Source organism: Bufo gargarizans, chromosome 5 (assembly GCF_014858855.1).
Source record: "Bufo gargarizans isolate SCDJY-AF-19 chromosome 5, ASM1485885v1, whole genome shotgun sequence".
Classification (NCBI taxonomy): Eukaryota; Metazoa; Chordata; class Amphibia; order Anura; family Bufonidae; genus Bufo; species Bufo gargarizans.
This window is the reverse complement of record NC_058084.1, coordinates 43,233,099-43,254,262: the sequence shown is the minus strand read 5'-3', so window position 1 is coordinate 43,254,262 and position 21,164 is coordinate 43,233,099. Positions and strand designations below refer to the sequence as shown.

At 43.8% G+C, this 21,164-nt stretch overlaps 1 protein-coding gene across 1 annotated transcript in view; it reads right to left on the bottom strand.

Annotated features, from left to right (window-relative positions):
- The window catches only part of CSMD3 (CUB and Sushi multiple domains 3), a 1,090,172-nt gene that overhangs the window by 140,379 nt on the left and 928,629 nt on the right, over nucleotides 1-21,164 (bottom strand). The window contains exons 52-54 of the mRNA XM_044293228.1: nucleotides 13,652-13,825; nucleotides 7,310-7,495; nucleotides 4,113-4,286 (exon numbers count right to left, since the gene is read on the bottom strand). Coding sequence (XP_044149163.1) covers nucleotides 4,113-4,286; nucleotides 7,310-7,495; nucleotides 13,652-13,825 — 534 coding nt within the window. The remainder of the gene's footprint in view (nucleotides 1-4,112; nucleotides 4,287-7,309; nucleotides 7,496-13,651; nucleotides 13,826-21,164) is intronic.

Sequence of the window (21,164 nt, the reverse complement as noted above, 5' to 3'; positions counted from 1 at the left end):
GCCAGTGGCGATGACACCGTTATCAGCGTTACAATACCACTTCTATGTCTCCTTGAGAAAACACTTAGGGCGATGATGGAACAGGAGGTGGCCCAGGAGGAGGAGGAGGAGGATGAGGAAGAGGGGTCATTTTTAGCACTTTCAGGCCAGTCTCTTCGAAGTGACTCAGAGGGAGGTTTTTTGCAACAGCAGAGGCCAGGTACAAATGTGGCCAGCCAGGGCCCACTACTGGAGGACGAGGAGGACGAGGATGAGGAGGAGGTGGAGGAGGATGAGGATGAAGCATGGTCACAGCGGGGTGGCACCCAACGCAGCTCGGGTCCATCACTGGTGCGTGGCTGGGGGGAAAGGCAGGACGATGACGATACGCCTCCCACAGAGGACAGCTTGTCCTTACCCCTGGGCAGCCTGGCACACATGAGCGACTACATGCTGCAGTGCCTGCGCAACGACAGCAGAGTTGCCCACATTTTAACCTGTGCGGACTACTGGGTTGCCACCCTGCTGGATCCACGCTACAAAGACAATGTGCCCACCTTACTTCCTGCACTGGAGCGTGATAGGAAGATGCGCGAGTACAAGCGCACGTTGGTAGACGCGCTACTGAGAGCATTCCCAAATGTCACAGGGGAACAAGTGGAAGCCCAAGGCCAAGGCAGAGGAGGAGCAAGAGGTCGCCAAGGCAGCTGTGTCACGGCCAGCTCCTCTGAGGGCAGGGTTAGCATGGCAGAGATGTGGAAAACTTTTGTCAACACGCCACAGCTAACTGCACCACCACCTGATACGCAACGTGTTAGCAGGAGGCAACATTTCACTAACATGGTGGAACAGTACGTGTGCACACCCCTCCACGTACTGACTGATGGTTCGGCCCCATTCAACTTCTGGGTCTCTAAATTGTCCACGTGGCCAGAGCTAGCCTTTTATGCCTTGGAGGTGCTGGCCTGCCCGGCAGCCAGCGTTTTGTCTGAACGTGTATTCAGCACGGCAGGGGGCGTCATTACAGACAAACGCAGCCGCCTGTCTACAGCCAATGTGGACAAGCTGACGTTCATAAAAATGAACCAGGCATGGATCCCACAGGACCTGTCCGTCCCTTGTCCAGATTAGACATTAACTACCTCCCCATAACCATATATTATTGGACTCCAGGGCACTTCCTCATTCAATCCTATTTTTATTTTCATTTTACCATTATATTGCGGGGCTACCCAAAGTTGAATGAACCTCTCCTCTGCCTGTGTGCTAGGCCTAAATATATGCCAATGGACTGTTGCAGTGGTGGCTGACATGAAGCCTGATTCTCTGCTATGACATGCAGACTAATTCTCTGCTGACATGAAGCCAGATTGTCTGTTACGGGACCTCTCTCCTCTGCCTGGGTGCTGGGCCTAAATTTATGACAATGGACTGTTGCAGTGGTGGCTGACGTGAAGCCTGATTCTCTGCTATGACATGCAGACTGATTCTCTGCTGACATGAAGCCAGATCGTCTGTTACGGGACCTCTCTGCTCTGCCTGTGTGCTAGGCCTAAATATATGCCAATGGACTGTTGCAGTGGTGGGTGACGTGAAGCCTCATTCTCTGCTATGACATGCAGACTGATTCTCTGCTGACATGAAGCCAGATTGTCTGTTACGGGACCTCTCTGCTCTGCCTGATGTGCTAGGCCTAAATATATGCCAATGGACTGTTGCAGTGGTGGGTGACGTGAAGCCTCATTCTCTGCTATGACATGCAGACTGATTCTCTGCTGACATGAAGCCAGATTGTCTGTTACGGGACCTCTCTGCTCTGCCTGTGTGCTAGGCCTAAATATATGCCAATGGACTGTTGCAGTGGTGGGTGACGTGAAGCCTCATTCTCTGCTATGACATGCAGACTGATTCTCTGCTGTCATGAAGCCAGATTGTCTGTTACGGGACCTCTCTGCTCTGCCTGTGTGCTAGGCCTAAATATATGCCAATGGACTGTTGCAGTGGTGGGTGACGTGAAGCCTCATTCTCTGCTATGACATGCAGACTAATTCTCTGCTGACATGAAGACAGATTCTCTGTTACGGGACCTCTCTCCTCTGCCTGTGTGTGTGCTGGGCCTAAATATATGCCAATGGACTGTTGCAGTGGTGGCTGACGTGAAGCCTCATTCTCTGCTATGACATGCAGACTGATTCTCTGCTGACATGAAGCCAGATTCTCTGTTACGGGACCTCTCTCCTCTGCCTGTGTGTGTGCTGGGCCTAAATATATGCCAATGGACTGTTGCAGTGGTGGCTGACGTGAAGCCTCATTCTCTGCTATGACATGCAGACTGATTCTCTGCTGACATGAAGCCAGATTCTCTGTTACGGGACCTCTCTCCTCTGCCTGTGTGTGTGCTGGGCCTAAATATATGCCAATGGACTGTTGCAGTGGTGGCTGACGTGAAGCCTCATTCTCTGCTATGACATGCAGACTGATTCTCTGCTGACATGAAGCCAGATTCTCTGTTACGGGACCTCTCTCCTCTGCCTGTGTGTGTGCTGGGCCTAAATATATGCCAATGGACTGTTGCAGTGGTGGCTGACGTGAAGCCTCATTCTCTGCTATGACATGCAGACTGATTCTCTGCTGACATGAAGCCAGATTCTCTGTTACGGGACCTCTCTCCTCTGCCTGTGTGTGTGCTGGGCCTAAATATATGCCAATGGACTGTTGCAGTGGTGGCTGACGTGAAGCCTCATTCTCTGCTATGACATGCAGACTAATTCTCTGCTGACATGAAGACAGATTCTCTGTTACGGGACCTCCCTCCTCTGCCTGGGTGCTGGGCCTAAATATATGCCAATGGACTGTTGCAGTGGTGGCTGACGTGAAGCCTCATTCTCTGCTATGACATGCAGACTGATTCTCTGCTGACATGAAGACAGATTCTCTGTTACGGGACCTCTCTCCTCTGCCTGTGTGCTAGGCCTAAATATATGCCAATGGACTGTTGCAGTGGTGGGTGACGTGAAGCCTCATTCTCTGCTATGACATGCAGACTGATTCTCTGCTGTCATGAAGCCAGATTGTCTGTTACGGGACCTCTCTGCTCTGCCTGTGTGCTAGGCCTAAATATATGCCAATGGACTGTTGCAGTGGTGGGTGACGTGAAGCCTCATTCTCTGCTATGACATGCAGACTAATTCTCTGCTGACATGAAGACAGATTCTCTGTTACGGGACCTCTCTCCTCTGCCTGTGTGTGTGCTGGGCCTAAATATATGCCAATGGACTGTTGCAGTGGTGGCTGACGTGAAGCCTCATTCTCTGCTATGACATGCAGACTGATTCTCTGCTGACATGAAGCCAGATTCTCTGTTACGGGACCTCTCTCCTCTGCCTGTGTGCTAGGCCTAAATATATGCCAATGGACTGTTGCAGTGGTGGCTGACGTGAAGCCTCATTCTCTGCTATGACATGCAGACTAATTCTCTGCTGACATGAAGACAGATTCTCTGTTACGGGACCTCTCTCCTCTGCCTGGGTGCCGGGGCCTAAATATCTGAGAATGGACTGTTCCAGTGGTGGGTGACGGGAAGCCAGATTCTCTGCTATGGAACCTCTCTCCAATTGATTTTGGTTAATTTTTATTTATTTAATTTTTATTTTAATTAATTTCCCTATCCACATTTGTTTGCAGGGGATTTACCTACATGTTGCTGCCTTTTGCAGCCCTCTAGCCCTTTCCTGGGCTGTTTTACAGCCGTTTTAGTGCCGAAAAGTTCGGGTCCCCATTGACTTCAATGGGGTTCGGGTTCGGGACGAAGTTCGGATCGGGTTCGGATCCCGAACCCGAACATTTCCGGGATGTTCGGCCGAACTTCTCGAACCCGAACATCCAGGTGTTCGCTCAACTCTACTGTTGACAGCTGTAGATATTACTAAACACCAATTAAAACAAATTTAGCTCCACCACATTAATAGCAACCAATATTTAAACATGGGCTGTCACCAAACCAACTCATTTATTTATAAAATGAACATTGCTGGATGACATGTTTCTTCCAACATTGTACCTTCACATATGATGAATATCTCAAACCAGACATTTCTATAAAATCCATATATTTTTCTATTTTCTCTGCTTACCTGAGCAGTGAGGTAAGGATCCACTCCATTGCCCATTTAACTGACAGGTCCTTGTAGAATGGCCTATTAGGGTTCTTCTTCCAGTGCAAGAATAATGAACAGCAGATCCAAATGTAAACTTCTCACCAGAAATAATTGCATTTGGAGGAACTCCGGGATGACCACAGTCAATCACTGAAAACAGAGATGACAAGCTTAAACCCAGAGTGTAACATCTTGAAAAGGCTCAATAGGATTGTATTTTCTTTACTAAATTAGGGTTTTGTCATGCCATGAGAATAAAGATCAGGTCTGGGGACTTTTCATCTCAAAACAATTTTAATAAAAGTATTGGTTTAAAAAAAAAAAAAAAAAAATGTGCTGATTCCTCCGCAACTGCTATTCTGACACCTTACTGAGTGCCTTTTATACTTAACATGTAGGAAATGGCCGGAGCTTAGTGTTGAGCGAATCAAAGTGTCCAAAGACTTCGATCCAAATTTCAGGGAAAATTTTGCCTCAAATCCGTAGTAACAAATGGATTTTACCTGAAATGGGGTGAAAAAAAAATCATGCTCACCTCATCCATTTGAGCGTGAAGAGGCTGTCTCCGCCATCTTGTTTGAAGATCTCTCACGAAATCTTAACGTATGATTTCGTACTGGATCTTCAATCAAGATGGTGGCGGCAGACTCTTCATGCTCACATGGATGAGGATCTTCAATCAAGATGGCGGCGGCAGGCTCTCCACGTTCACATGGATGAGGTGTGTAAGTATGGTTTCACTTTTTTTTAAATGTTGAGCGGTACCAAAATTGCCAATTCAGGACCCTGCGGCAAGTCCTCCACGTCTCTCACATCACACTTAGCGGGGTTGTCTCCCCTTCTTTCAACTACCACTGGCCCTTCGGTCTCAGGTTCCCAGGGTTCTGGTCTCCCTCCTGAGCCAGGCTACTCTGCTAGGGTTACCACTGTCTCATTGGTATCAGTCACTCTCATAGCAGGCCAAAGTGTTGGGAAGCCTGGGAAGTCTTTCCCTCTTATACGTTCATAATGTAGATTTGTGACGACAGCAACCTCTTGGGTCCATCTACCGGCCACAGTGGTTATAGACACCAGTGCAGTGGAGTAGTCTTTTAAGTCTCTGTGGATGCACATCACCCCCCGACTTTCTAGCCAGTATACTCAGTGGACCGCACCAGGGTAGCCCTTACTAGGGTCACCAGACTCCCTGAGTCCAGCAGACCGCCAGCAGACTATCAGAGCCAGGTCCACCGTTGGTACATCCCGGGTAGGTTTTATCGGCTCAAATCTCCGGGCCTGGGGTGGAGATTTCCGGGGTTTGCTGACCCCCTTCCCGACAGAACCCACCTTTAGATTCCTGGTAGCTTCATAGTATTCCACCAGATCCACCATCTCAATGGCATTTCCAGGAGACACCTGACCGATCCAGTGCTGAAGAGGGTATGTCAAAGCCCTCCAGAACATATCTGCTAACAGACGATCCAGCATAGCAGTGGGACTCAGCATGTCAGGCTGTAGCCAATTTTTCAAGAGGTGAAGTAAGTTATAATAATAGGGTTTTGCAGGCTCAGCCCCCAGTCTTGCCAGAATTTCACCCTTGAATTTCTGGTAGTCAACCGCTTGATCGTCCGGAAAGTCAAAATACACCCGCTGGGAATCAGATGCCAAGAACGGAGCGACAACGTCAGCCCACTGGTCACTGGGTAGCTTTTCCCTGATGACCACTTTCTTGTACAACTCCAGGTAGATTTCGATGTTGTCTGTGGTGGTCATCTTAGGAATCATGGCACTGACTGCCTTCCGGGCATCGTGGATGCTCGGGGTTGCTCCTGCTGTCTGCAAAGCCATCACATGTTGTAGCAGCAACTGGTTAGTCTCCTGCTGCTGCTTATTAGCCTCGCGTTGCTGCAGGTTTGTCTCTTGCTGCTGCAGATCAGCCTCCATAAGGGCCTTCACAACAGCCTCCATTTTGTTGCGGGGCACTGGTTGTAATACAGCTGGTTTAATGTACTACATACAACCGTGCCTGAAAAATGCAGAAACCAAAAATATTGGCGTTCATGCCAGCATCACTGCTCTTGACCACATCCTCCACCAATTGTGGGGTTTCACTCTGGTAGACAGGATTAGCGGACGCAGTATAGAGGCAACAACAAGTTCTTTGGATTAAACTGTTCAGTGTTTTATTAACACTTTAGGCAAGTGACAAAACAAGCAGTCATAAACAAGCAAAAAGTCACCTTGCGGTGTTGGTGGCAATCATGTGGCAAATCTGCCTCAAAGAGTCCCTGAGCATAGCAGCACCAACCTGTTTTCATGCCAAACAGGTAGCAAGCCTTCATCCAGACACAATGCTCCAAGATCCCAACACAGAGACCTCGCTTATGAGCCCAGGTGCCTATATAAGAACAGCTAGGTGCTACCAAAACCCGGACCGGCACCTAAAATCCGGTCCAGTATTTTACCTTACCTGGCTATAAATCAGCCCAGCAGCACATGCTGGGAGGAAAATACCTGTTTTCCCAGACCAAACCTCTCACTGTGTCACAGAGTTTATATAGTTCCTCCAAATGCTTCCGATTGTATACAGAACAAAAGATGTTTTTTTTCATGGGTTCTATATGAATCCATAAGTAAAAAAAATCATGTCACATTCCATTGCATTGAGGTTTTCTCACTTTGAAGAGAGCGCAAACAGACTAGACAATCTAAAACGGAGCCAGATTTATCACAGTAACTGATGTTGTCTAATAAACCTAGTCCTGTTTAAACTTTTGGTTGTTACTTTATGGCAGAATATTGTGCCAACATTTTGGTGCATGGTGTTACGTGATAGGCCATACCCATTTCTGACTAATCCACACCCCTTTTCCCTACAAAGCTATGCCCCTTGTCTGGCACCACAGGAAGTGTCTCAAACGCAAATGTGGCATATGCTCCAGAATTTTCACTTTGTTTGGTAAATCTAGCCTGGAAGGAATAACTGTCAGCTAAATCAGTGTTTGGCCAACAATTATTGAAGGTGTATGGTCAACAAGTAATGTTTTGACCATAGTAATTAATTAATAGTAATTAATTAAACAGTTTAATTAATTAGTTAATGTAGTTTAATTGACAGTAATTAATTAAACAAAACCATAGTTTTGTTTCATTAATTATTACATCCTTTCTAATCCGCTACAGAATTTACTCACCAATACATTCTGGAAGTGACTTGTCCCACTGCCCATTTGGCTGACACACGAGCACAGATGATCCAAACAGATAGTGTCCTGGATTGCAGTCATAAAACACCACCGTTCCATAAGTGAAGTTTCCGTGTTCTATTTTACTTTCGCGGATGGAGTTTTCTGGAATCCCAGGATCAGTACAGTTGACAACTGCATGGAAAATATAAATCATTAGCACAATATAGTAGCTAATCTGTATATTAAATTGTAGAACACTGATGGATACAGACACCTATATATGGTGCAAGCATTTGCAACATCAAGAGGCAAACAATACTGTTTCCATGGAGTCATTGGAGAAAGCGCATAGAGACTTATAAATTTCCAAGAAAAATGCAGTACTATACATAGTTAATACTGTGCTGTAAAACTGAAGTTAAGTTGTCTCCAAGCAAGGCTGCTACTATAATTACCTTCTGCGATCAGCTAACTCATTGGCCCATGCTGTAGTGATGGTTGAAGGATGTCTATGTTTGCTGTCAGTGCAAGAGAAGACTTGGAAAAGATTTATTTGCTTTTCAAAGAACGCCTGGTCAATGGGAATTTGTCTACGCTCTTTGTTGGGCATGCCACATTGTGTCCCTGGGGGTTTACTTCACATTCAATGTGCCACCATATCAGCTCTTACCCAGACATATTAACAATACACAACAAATATATGGCAGAATGAGATTCTTAGATTTTTGCAAAGCAAATGGCCACCACTTGCTTCTCAGCATATATTTAGCTTTGTAATACTCTGGTTCAACTTTAAAAAAAAAAAATATTAACTGGGAAACAAACTGAAACTGGCATTAATTAATGATGGAAAAAGTCCAGCTTGCCAAATCCTTAAAACCAAAAACCTTGATTGGATCCTGTGGGTCAGAGTAATGCAGTACATCTACATATACAACACATTTTGGATCTATAAAGAAGGATCCTTCCTTGTGGCAATAGTTCACATTAACTTGGACTCTACTTTTAATCTTTTTAGCTGCAGACCAACCAGTTTCCTGGCTCCTCTTCTGCAATCCAAGATAGCTGCACTGTTTCTCAGACTACCTGAGGAATACCATGTACTTGGTAGCCCAAGACAGTTCTTGGTGCCCATGGATTGGAGATCACTGTGCACATGATCAATGCTGGCCAATATGAGGGCAGTGTGCACCACTTTTGAAGTGGTGTGGCTATCCGCAGCAGATCTGGGGCTGAAAAGATGAAAAGTAGGGAACCATCTAAGTGTTCTGTTAATTCCCCAGTTAATGTGATTTCATTTTGACTCTCTTGAACTGGAGTAACACAAGTGAATTATAGATGGCAATTCTGTAGCTATAAATCTAGTTAATTTGGCTCAGAAGAGGTAGACAGATTGTTTTTGCGAAGGTCAAGTAAGTTCAAATGGACAAAGAAGGCCAGTTTCAAAAAATCACAGTCTATGGACATCAAAACTCCAAAACTAGGGCTATTTTTACAAATCTTGAATAAAATGTATTGCTAACCTCTGCCTGACACAGATGCATTCACAAGGTTATCTTGGAACCCTGCTCCGTTCTCTTTCCTTAATTGCTTTTGAGATTTATAGAATACTGATTGATAATATTTTACTGGAGTCCTGGGAAATACACTCAAGGAAGATATAAACACTTTGTCAAATAAGAGGTAAACTTGCTATAAAAACTTGGCATTGATTAAACTGTTATGGCCGGTCTAGTAAGTAACAATTTAAATAAAATATACACAGAAGAGTTGACAAAAGTGACAAAAATATTAGTGACAGCATGATTTAAGTTGATCATATCTTACTGGTGGAACAAATAGATTTGTAATTGATCAAAGCCACCACTCCAGGCAGGACAGAAGAGCAATGTAGCACTTGAAACCTCTCACCTCATGTCAGCCACAAGGGCTGCCTCTATGATACAGTCATCCCTGTCCCTGTATTCCCCAAATCTAGGATTTATCTAGTCTACTTGGAAAAAAAAATGTGGGGGATTTATACAGCCCTGCACACCAGAATTCGGGATTTTAAAAATCTGATATCACAAATAATGTTTTTGCAACATTTTGGGCTTACATGTTACCTTTTATGCATGTTTACACTGCTCACTTTACTTTTTACATTTGTATATAATATTTATAGTAGCACTGGCACTAGTTCCCTCTGTCACCCTATGCTATGTTGCTGCGGTATCACAGCAGTTCTGCACTACTTGCTGCACTCAATAAGCTCACTGAAAAAACAAACCATATGATACCGTGCATCCACTAGACCTACCACAACTGTTGTAGCTACTGAAGAGTCACTATGGACACAGATCGCTATTATCAAAGGTTCTTTACCTTATTGCAGATTTCAGTTTTCACAGAGTACGGTTACTTCATATGCAGCTAACAACTCTAGTGTATAGTAGATCGGTATTTCTGCTTAGGAGCGTGCCCCGGCCGGAGACTCAACTCCGTTCCCTATGCAAAGCTTGCGCTCCACTGGAGCACCTAGTGACGTCACAGTATGAGCTACAGGTGGCTGGTTGTGCCACTTTTTACATTTGTTTAATTTGAAGCAAAGTTCACCAACACAGATCTAAGCAAAACTGACTTCAAATGCTACCCTCGTGATAAATTCTGCATGCAATATTAACTTTTTGCTGTCTTGTTCTTCTGTGTTGGTTTCGAATCTACTAAGAATTGTTTGGCTACCTATTACATAAAACTAGTTACGTGCATGCTTTTTTTTTTGTTTTATTTAAAGTTTTTTTTAAATAAATTTTGTGTGTTAACACGAACAGTGTAACACAGTACAGGGTTAAGAAATAGAGGAATCATATCTTCTATTACAGGTTATTTATAATTTTCTTGGTCATTTACTGTCAGCAGTTTGTGAATGTATCAGACTTAGACAGCACTTTAACTTACCAGGCAGCAACTTATCGTATGTGATATTACGAACTAAAGTTATCAGTTGACATTATCTTTGGGCCTTCTGGTCCCCTGATGACCCTGCTTTGGTGTTGGAGAAATGCTTTAAGACGTCTACTAGGACAAGAAGGGAAGGAGAGGAACAGCTAAGGGCTTAGCCACTGAGTTGTGGGTCACCCCTTTTGGTTTGGTAGGGTGAGATCTGGTGTCCCAATACTTAGAGAATATATCAACCCTCCATCATTCTACAGCATCACCTGAACCCAGAAGGGTGACTCCTTCACTATATTTGCTGGGCCTGCTGGTAGTAAGATGAACCATAAGTGACTATACACTATGGCCCTGACTATCATGAGCTGATGTATCTCTTGTTTTTCTCCATTGAAGACTTTTTATCACTATTACTATTTGTGTTACAGTATTATTATTTTTTTGTACTTTTGTAGAGATTTATTAAAGGTCAAATTTTAATTTTAGTTGTTAACACCTTCTGCTATTTATCTGCAATCTCTTCAGATACCTTGTCAAGACTGTGTAAGGTGCAAATAGTTAAATGCAGCAGAATTCTGGTTCAAGTGTCAGTCACACAGTCACAGAATGCTGTAGCCAGCACGCCCAACCGACAACCAGCATACAGAAGATAACTGTAGCCAGTACGAGGTTACAGCCAGGCAGCCTACACAATAACAAGTGACAGAACCTCACTGTGAATATAGACATGCATCCACACTTAGACCCAGTTCACACACAAGGCTGCAGCCAGCACACATACAGAACCAGCATACATGGGAACACCCACAGCCAGTGCACAAAGCACATGCAGCCAGTCTGCACGGAACCGGTGACAGGAACCACAGATGCAGACATAGAAGTCACAAACACAGGCCACAGTTCACACACACATACCGCAGCCAGCACGCAGCCCCAAGCAACCAGCATACACAGGAGTCTCCCTGTAGCCAGTACGTGAGAGGGCATGCAGCCAGCCTACACGGCCATAACTGTCACAGTGAACCGCACAGTGACAGAACCAAGTCTTGAACCACTGTGATACATTTGGCATGTCATTTGCCTGATCCATATGTGGTGAGTGCAGTCTGTGTTACACAACTAACACCAACCTGCAGTGACTGGTTTCTGTGAACTGTGATCGCAGGCATTGAAGCCCACTCCGATGTCATAGTCAATAACCACCATGGAATTTGAGTGGTTAGTTAGAGGGATGGGGGCTCCTTCTGACCTCTGAATTGCCCATGTGCCAAAATTGCAGGGTGCTGATTGTTTGCTATGGCCTTGTGAAGAATCCCAAATCTGACACTGTAAACTATTAAGCCCTGCCTGCACAAAGGCTTAATAGGAAGATCACAGAATCCCATAGACTGCAGTAGTATAATATTGCAGTAATTTACTATGCAGAAATATGTCTATATTAGCCTAAAGGTCTAAAAAATATTGGGCGTAGGAGTGGACGAGGAAGGGCTGGTAGGCCTGTCTCATTATTCATTTTCTATGCCTGTTTTAGGCATAGAAAATGGTCTAAATGTAAGAGAAGCTGGCTTACGTTTAGACTGGTGCAGGATACGCAGAAGTTATGTAGAGGATAGCGCCTCTTTATAACTTCAACAGATCCACCGCCAGCTATAGGTCTTATTAAGACCTGCATCTAAAAGCCTGTCTTAATAAATGACCGCCAATGTTCTTAAAAATATTAAATAAGTTACTTAAAATTCAAATCACTTCCCCTTCCCAATTTTACTTATAAATATAAACAATAAAAATAAACCTAAATGGTAATGCTGTGTCTGAAATGTATAAACTATTAAAATATAATATATTGTAATATTTAATTATAATTTTTTTTTACCCGTGGGACACCCTTGTCTACCACACAAGGAGTCCACCAGAAAAAGTTGACCTTACGTGTAAATTTCAACGCAGTTTTTGTCCATGTCTAAGCCGTCACTTTGACCTCACATCATCATACAACACTGTACCCCTTAGGTTTGCATTAGGTGAACAATTGGTTCAATTCATTATGAATATATTAACATTAGATTATACTAGAGCTTGTTTTTTTGTGGGGAAATTATTTTTGTATAACACTTTTTATTTTACCATAGCATGCATTGGAAATGGGAACAATTTGAGGGGTGAAAATGAAAAAAAATGTGATTTGAGCTGGGATAACAAGTGAAAACAAATAAAACAAAGATTGGCTACATCCTTAATAGGTTATCAAACTTTAAGACATTAATAATTAATTGAACCCAGTGTTCACCTAATGCAGGCTTAAAGCTTATATTACACGCACAGATAATCGTGAAGACCATTGCCAACAAGCGTTCGTATGAATCGTTAGCGATGATATGGCAGCGTGATACTGACGCCGATTATCCGGTGAACAAGGAAACGCTCTTTCTTCGGGTAATTGGAATCTTTTAGCAGGTTTAGAAATGATCATATAATAGCAGTGGTCTCCTGCGCTAATAAGCAGGCAATTGCCTGCTCAGCGTGCGCTGCCGTGCTGCCGTCGGAACTCAGCCCCGCCCCCATTACAGACAATGGGCCCGGAGCGGTGGTCATGCGTTCACTAGTGGCAGGACGGATTGCTAGACTAGGACATAAATTATTGTGTCAAGATCTACACAAATAAAGTCAACTTTTTTTTGGTGAACCCCTTATTGGAAACAAGTTATATCATGTCAGACATAAAAGTGACTATGAAGACTAGGAGAAATGTGACTGTATAAAAATATTTACCAGCTAAGGACAACTTCTTCCAGTGGACAGTTTTGGAGAGCAACTTAAAATTGTACATATTCTTTGGTTAATGTATGATGTCGTGAGGTCAATGTGACTTGAAAGACTTGACCAAACATGTTTGTGCAAAGCTCTATAACAAATGAAGTTGACTTCTTCTAGTGGACACTATATTAAAGCTAGTTAAGTTTGCAAGCATTGTTGGCCTAACACAAGTCTAGGGGTACAATATTTTATGATGTCATGAGGTCAGTGTCATCACAGAAAACATGAAGTGTTATACAGTTCCCTTGGAAATCAATGACTTATCCATGTAATACGCAAGGTTACTGGGTCCTTCAGAGGAAAGAAGGAAGAGAGCCTATTTGTATCCACTAAACATTTCAGGATCTAAAGTAAATATTTAACAAGAAAGGCAACCATTTGTTAACTTAGAGAAGATTTCCACTTTTGATGCCTGCAAACTTTCAGTAAATTCACATTTTCAGCCTGAGATTCACTAGATATATAAATCCATTAAAAGGTGACACATCGGTAGCCTCTAAAGCACTGCATAAAGGATATATACAATCCCCTATATTTTTAAGGGAAAATCAGGTCCTTGTCAAATTGAAATAACAAAAATGCCAACAAATATTGATCTCTTACCTTTACAGATGGGAGGTGGATGACTCCATTGCCGATTGGCCTGGCACTGCGCCCTTGTGGGTCCTTGCATAACATATCCCATGTTGCAAGAGAATGTCACAACGTCATTATAATTGAAACCATTGCCACTTGCTCTTCCATAAATGGGACTGCCTGGATGACCACAGCTGATAGCTGGCATAATAGACAAAGAATAAAGAGAATGTATATATTAGCATCTTCTAAATCAGTTCTACCAACAACTATTTTACTCTATCTATCTCATATCTACCTATCTATCTATCTCAGTTTCTTTGGTATTTACTATCTGGGATCCTAAGGCCGGGTCCAACACTGTGAGCACCAGTAGCATACAAGAAGTGGAAACCACAGCTGTGGACATTGTTGTTATGTTGCTGACTTATTGATGATATATCAATCTATGGATCTATCTATCTATCTATCTATCTATCTATCTATATATCTATCTCTTGCATTAATATGATTGTATTGTAAGTGAGATATGTTTCATTTCTATAGTATATAGATACATACATAGACAGATCTATACCTCTACATTTAGATATCATTCATATACAATTCTACCAAATATGCAAAGTTTAAAAATAATAACGCCACCACCTTGGGTTTTCATACCCAGTGTACATCTACATGCATTTACTTCAGTGTTCTGCCTATTTCAGAGCCAGCGTGTCACAGCTGTAGATACCTATTACCTGTCTCCTCGCTGCTCAGCGTAGCACTTGCATCTACTGTGTGGTTTGCTATAATTGGATGTTGAAAAACACTACCTTCACCCTTTCTGCTGTTAGCAATGACCCATGAGCAATTATTTCCCTAGCTCTATTCTTATTCCTATCTAACCGATTTGGAAAGACTTGTTTGACAGAGATTCATTCTTGTTTAAAGATTATCGATAGAGAAACATGTTGTTCCCTGTGGTCTAATTCCCTTTTCTCTTCTTAGTTTAACATGAAAACTAATGGAACCCTTGAGTGTTTCAATCTGATTACGACGGATTTAGGACATGTATTTAGAAAGAACTGACAACCATTGATTAGAATGTTCTTGCCACCATGTAAGCATTAACTATGTCAGATTGGAAATAGACTCTGAATTGCAATTTAGCATTTACAAATATTATCATATGGTCCTCTTTGTACAATCAGTTTTTTGCTAGAATTGTCCATTGTAGTGTTGGGCGAGCATGCTCAGCCAAACACTTTTTTACTCAAGCTTCGTAATGCTCGGCACATGGCGGTATTCGGCCGAACACCGGTGTGCTCAAGCGCGATGCTCGAGTCTTCTACCCGCACGTTTGTTGGCTGGTACGCAGCTAATAAACGTGCACAGAGGTACTGGCACTCACTGTAATGCCGTAGTCATGTAGGCTACTGACATTACAGTGATTGACTGTCTGGAACGCGCCATCGGGTGCTATATAGCACCCGATGTCACGTGGTTCGGCTCAGTCTTAGTCAGGAGAGCTGCAGCAGAAGCGACAGATAGTATAGGGACAGGAAGTGGTTTGTTTGTTTGTTAGGCAGGTTTTATTGGTGAAAGGTGTTAGAGACCCAAAAGTCTTTTTTTTTTTAGTTTTTATTTGTCATTTTAAGAAAAAAAACTATTAGAATAGTTCAAAGAACCAGATTCACACAAATCAGTGAAACATGTTGGCAACGGTTTGGTACATTAAACAGATGTCATAAAAGTCTGGCAGTGTGCCAAAAGTCCTTTTAAGGACTATTGTTTTATCTGGCTGCCATATATATTATTAGTGCAACCTGCGCTAAATTGCGTGCAATTGTTTGGCCGCTGCTGACAGTGAAACAACCACTGCTACATCTGTTGTGTTACATTCGGCCTGTGAAATTCAGCGCAATTGTTTGGCCGCTGTGTTAGCGACATTACCTGCGCTACATCTCCAGTATAATGTTAGCTCACCCGAAATATCAGTGACATTCAGTCAAAATTATTTGCGCATACACTTACAAAATCTGCGCTACTGTACATGTGACATACTTGCAAGCATATATACCATTTAATATGCTGAAGGTGAGCAGTAAGGGACGGAGAAGTGGCCGTGCTGCTGATGGTGCATACAGAGGCCGTGGCCCTGGGCACAGTGAAACTGTGCCTGCTGCCAGAGCACAATAAATGCACTCATCCACGATACCTAGCTTCATGTCCCAGTTTTCAGAGACTCTTGACGTCACACCAGTGCGACCAGGTGCTCGGTTGGATTGCAGCAGATAATGCTTCCAGTCATTTAAGCACCACCCTGTCTTCCACCAAGTCCATTCTTAGTAGCCAAGAGTCTGGTTAACAGAATCCTCACCCTGATCCTTCTTCCTCCTACCTGTCTTGGCAAACAAGTGATCCCACACGCTTGAAGAGGGACATGAGGAGATCTTGTGCACTGATTCCCAAACTCTTGAGCATCCACAGTCAGAAAAAGATGACGGTGGGGAATGGCAATTAGTGTCTCAAGAGGTCCATGATGAGGATGAGACACAGTTGTCAATAAGTGAGGTTCTTCTTAGGTCAACAAGTCAGGAGGATGACCAGAGTGAGGAATTGGAAGAGAAGGTGGTGGACAATGAAATCACTGACCCAACCTGGGAAGGTGGCAAGCAGAGTGAGGACAGCAGTACAGAGGGGAAGGGAACCGCAGCACTGCAACAGGCTGGAATATGCAGTGGGATGGGAAAAGGGAGAAGGCGGGCCACACCAAACAGGCCCGCAACTGTTCCCCGGAGCTCTCCCTTGCGGCAATTTCACTTGCCAGGGGGTAGGTGTTCCACAGTCTGGCATTTTTTTTAGGAAAGTGCGGACGATAAAAGAATTGTCATTTGCAACCTGTGCCGAATCAAAATGAGCAGGGGCGTGAAGCCACAGACCCACACTCCTAATGTTTTAGAAGGTCAGATCAGCAGCAGACCTTCACCCCTATTTTTTTAGATGGTCAGTTCAGCAGACCCTCACCCCAAATGTTTAAGGTGGTCAGATCAGCAGCAGGCCCTCGCCCCTAATGTTTTAGATGGTCAGCTCAGCAGCAGACCCCCACCCCAAATTTTTAGATGGTCAGATGAACAGCAGAACCTCACCCCTAATGTTTTAAAAAGTCAGATCAGCAGCAGACCCTCACCCATATTTTGTTAGATGGTCAGCTCAGCAGCAGACACTCACCCCAAATCTTTTGGATGGTCAGATCAGAAGCAGACCCTCACCCCTAATGTTTTAGATCAGGCATCCTCAAACTGCGGCCCTCCAGCTGTTGCAAAACTACAACTCCCAGCATGCCCAAACAGCCTACAGGTATGAGCCTACAGCAGGGCATTGTGGGAGTTGTAGTTTTACAACAGCTGGAGGGCCGCAGTTTGAGGATGCCTGTTTTAGATGGTCAGCTGAGCAGCAGACCCTCACCCCTATTGTTTCAGAAGGTCAGATCAGCAGCCGACCCTATCCCTAATGTTTTAGATAATCAGATCAGTAGCAGACCTTCACCCCTAATGTTTTAGATGGTCAGATCAGCATCAGGCCCTGGCCCCTAATGTTTTAGAGGGTCACCAGCAGGCCCTTGCTCCTAATGTTTTTGAGGGTCACCAGCAGACCATCAATCATTTTTAAAGGTTGTGTATGATGCCCTCCTTTATGTGTAATAAAGGGTGTATTGTAGTGCCGGTTCCTTGTAATTTTTGGCAGCCCTTTCACTTAGTGAATAGGCTTTATGAGTGTAGGAGTCCCACTACCTGAACAATTGTACCACAATGTGAATGAGGCCCTCCATTATGTGATAGTCAGCTTGTATCGGAGTGCCTCTTCCTTGTAATTTTTGGCAGCACTTGCACTTTATATACCAGTAAATTTACAGGAAAGAATGTTTCCTAACAATTTTTCCTCTAAAATCGATTTTATCTTCGGTTTTGTGCGTATTATTGTCAGTCTGTAAAAGTGGCGTACTACTCGGACAATATCGTTCCCAGCAACAACCTGGGTGTCCAAGATACATTAAGACATCCTCCCCATGCTGTTCCCGAACCATTTTAGTGGTGTTTCCATCAATTTCTGACCTTTTCCTATGAACCAAACACCCTCCCCTCTTCAGAGCAGGGGGTGCCTGGTTCAATGCTTGGGTTCTCCCATTGACTTCCATTGTGCTCGGGTGTTCTGCCGAGCACCCGAGCATCCCAAAGTGTTCTACTCGAGCACCAGAGCACTTTGGTGCTCGATCAACACTAGTCCATAGACAAGTTCATTATAGAATGTGCTGGGGTAATTTTGTCTTTGGGTAAACCTGAGAAAATAAGCATTGCAGGGGTCATTTACTTTTTAAAAATACGCGTATATTAGGTGTACTCCCGGTGCAGATTTTGTCGTGAAAATCATTTGTGCCGTAATCTGCGACTTTTCCTTGCGCACCCCAGGTCTAAAAAGTGGACGTGGCATCGTCAGGGAAGGGAATGTACTGGCAAACCTGTCTCATTCATCATTTTCTACGCCTGTTTTAGGCGTAGACAATGGTCTAAATGTAAGACCACTAGGAAGCGGTCTTACATTTAGACTGGCACTGGATATGCCAAAGTTATGTAGAGACCGGCACCTCTTCATAACTTCTAAGGATCCACCGCCAGCTATAGTGGTTATCAAGACCAGCGTGTAAAACGCTGATCTTAATAAATGATTCTCTGCATGTTTAGTAGCCCAGACCTGGGGGTACTACAATGTTATATACAGTTTATATTGTTTAATACTGTTATGTATTATTGCATATGGCCACATCTACCTCAAGTTATATGAATAGAAAGGGTTAATCAAGAACATGGCTAACCACCATGTTCCTTCCCTCTTGGTAGGAGTGGGCTGGTCCTGCATCCTGTCAGGAAAGGAAGTTTGTGCTGAGACACAGAAAGGAGCAGGAGCACACTGCTGAGCTCCTGCTTCTAAAGGGGATTCTCCAGTGAATTACATCTATAAATTTCCTCAAGTAAATCCCCGGGAAGACAGACGGCTGGGTGAACTGCTATGAGACTTTTTGAACTTTGTGTGAGACTTTTATATGTTTAATTCTGGCCTCCTTCTTCAATACTACATTTCCACTGCACAGATCACCAGGGACCAACAGTCTGATGGAGTACACCACAACACAATACTACATGAGGGCCACTACCACTACCGTCCTCTGCAAAGACTTCTTCAGGGTTGTATGGGTGGACACATGCAGTGTGTACATTGCAAGTTAAATGCTAGTGAGTCAAATAAATATAATGCAATACATGGATGGGACCTGGAGCGCAGGAATGAAAGTAACTCCATGTCTCATAGAAAAGGTTGATGAGTGTTGGATACCCCTCTAAGACTTAAACATAAGCCTTTTAGAACAGGATCTTTTCCCACTCTGTACAAGTCCACCATTCACTTTACTCATATTTGCTGTTCTTGTTTTCATACTATATTATGTATATGAACCCTTTTTATATGTACTACACACTGGAGTAAAAAGAGCTGTCTGGCCCAGAAGTTGACAACCTCAATGTTTGGAACCTGTGGAACTTAAAAAAAACACTTTCCTGTCAGCAGTCAAACCATTCTTGTACCACCACCCTCTTCCCTATCGCTTCTAGTCCCTGTTGGGCCAGAAGTCACATGATCTCATGACCGCTTTGGCCAATCACTGGCCTTACTAGTCCTATGTGCTAGAACAACATATCACTGCTAGTGACTAGGGTTGAGCGAATCCGAATTCTAAAGTTCGGGTTCATACCAAACTTTAGGGTTTTTTGTACCCGGACACAAACCCGAACATTTCAGTAAAAGTTTGGGTTCAAGTTCTGTGTTCGGCGATTTAATGGCGCTTGTTGAAAGGCTGCAGGGCAGCCAATCAACAAGTGTTTAACTCGTGAGCCCTTAGAAGCCATCAGAGCCATGCCTACTACTGGCATGGCTGTGATTGGCCAGTGCAGCATGTGACCCAGGCTCTATATAAGCTGGAGTCACGTAGCGCCGCACGTCACTCTGCTTTTACTAGTTGTAGGGATAGGATGCTGCTGCTGTTTAGGAGAGATTAGGAAAGACTCATATATATGCACTTGGTGTGAAGTCTGCGATCTACAGCGTTTTTTGTTTGGGGCTGCAATGCAACAATTTTGTACTCTGCCCTGAGCCCAGTGAGACTGGAAAAAAAGTTTTATTCCGTCTGTTATTTAGGTGGGCGTCGGCGGCCATTTTGTGCACCAGCACTGCATATGTGCCAGGGACAATCATTTAATCCTGTTCTTGCAGTTCAGTGGCCGACATATTCCCATTTTTAAAGTGCACCTGCACTGCATATGTGCCAGGGGACAGGGAAATAATATTGTCTGTGAGTTCAGGGACCCAGGGGGTGACATATCCCCATTTTTTTCTGTAAAGTGCCCCTGTGCTGCATTTCTGAGAGTGAAATATAATCAGTTAAATCCATCTGTTCCATTGTGGGGTGACATATTTACATTTTTTGTTGTAAAGTACCTCTGAGGCCTGCACTGCATATGTGACAGGCAGGCAGTTAATTTTTTTGCTGACAAATTCAAATCTTTGTTGCTATAAGGTACATTTGCGGCCTACGCAGCTTTCCTGTCAGTCAAATAAAACCATTAAATACTGCTGTTATATTTTTGGGCTTCAAATTCCCATTTTTGGGTGTAAAGTACCTCTGAGGCCTGCACATGTGATAGGCAGCCACATAAATTCAGCAAATCCATCTGTTCCATTGTAGGGGTGACATATCCACCATTTTTTATGTAAAAAAAAATCCCTGTGCTTTATTTGTGAGAATTAAATATATTCTTAGTTAAATCTATTTGTTTCTATTAGGGTTAAAAAAAAATACTTTTTGGGGGGCTGCATTTCTGGTAGTTAAAGAAATACAGTTAAATCCAACTTTTGTTTGGCATTAAAGAACCTTTGCTGCCTGCACTGCATAGCAGACCGGGCAATACGTTTAAAAAACTCATCTGTTCCATTGTTGGGTGACATTAACCCATTTTTCCCATCCAAAAACCCCTGCTCTGTAAAAACATCTGTTACTTCTGTGGGGGACCGCAAAAAATGAGGAGAGCGTCTAACAAGGAACGTGGCCCTGGTGGTGTGGCTGCTGGTGTTGATGGAGCTCCTGTTGCAGGGAGAGGACGTGGTCGATCTGTGCCAGCTACACGCCCAAGTGAAACACCTTCCTCAGGTGCAAGTAGACGACAGAACCTTCAGCGTTATTTGGTAGGGCCGAATGCGTCTCTACGAATGGTGAGGCCAGAACAAGTACAGGCGATAGTAGATTGGGTGGCTGACAGTGCCTCCAGTTCCTTCACATTTTCCCCACCCAGTCCCCTGCTGAAAGCTCAGAGTTGGCACCTACAGCCCATGGCCATCAGTCTTTCAAATCACCCTCTTACAAATCAAGCAAGCAGTCTGAGCCCCAAGTCATGCAGCAGTCTCTTATGGTTTTTCATGACTCTGCTGGCTGGGTTTCCCAGGGCCA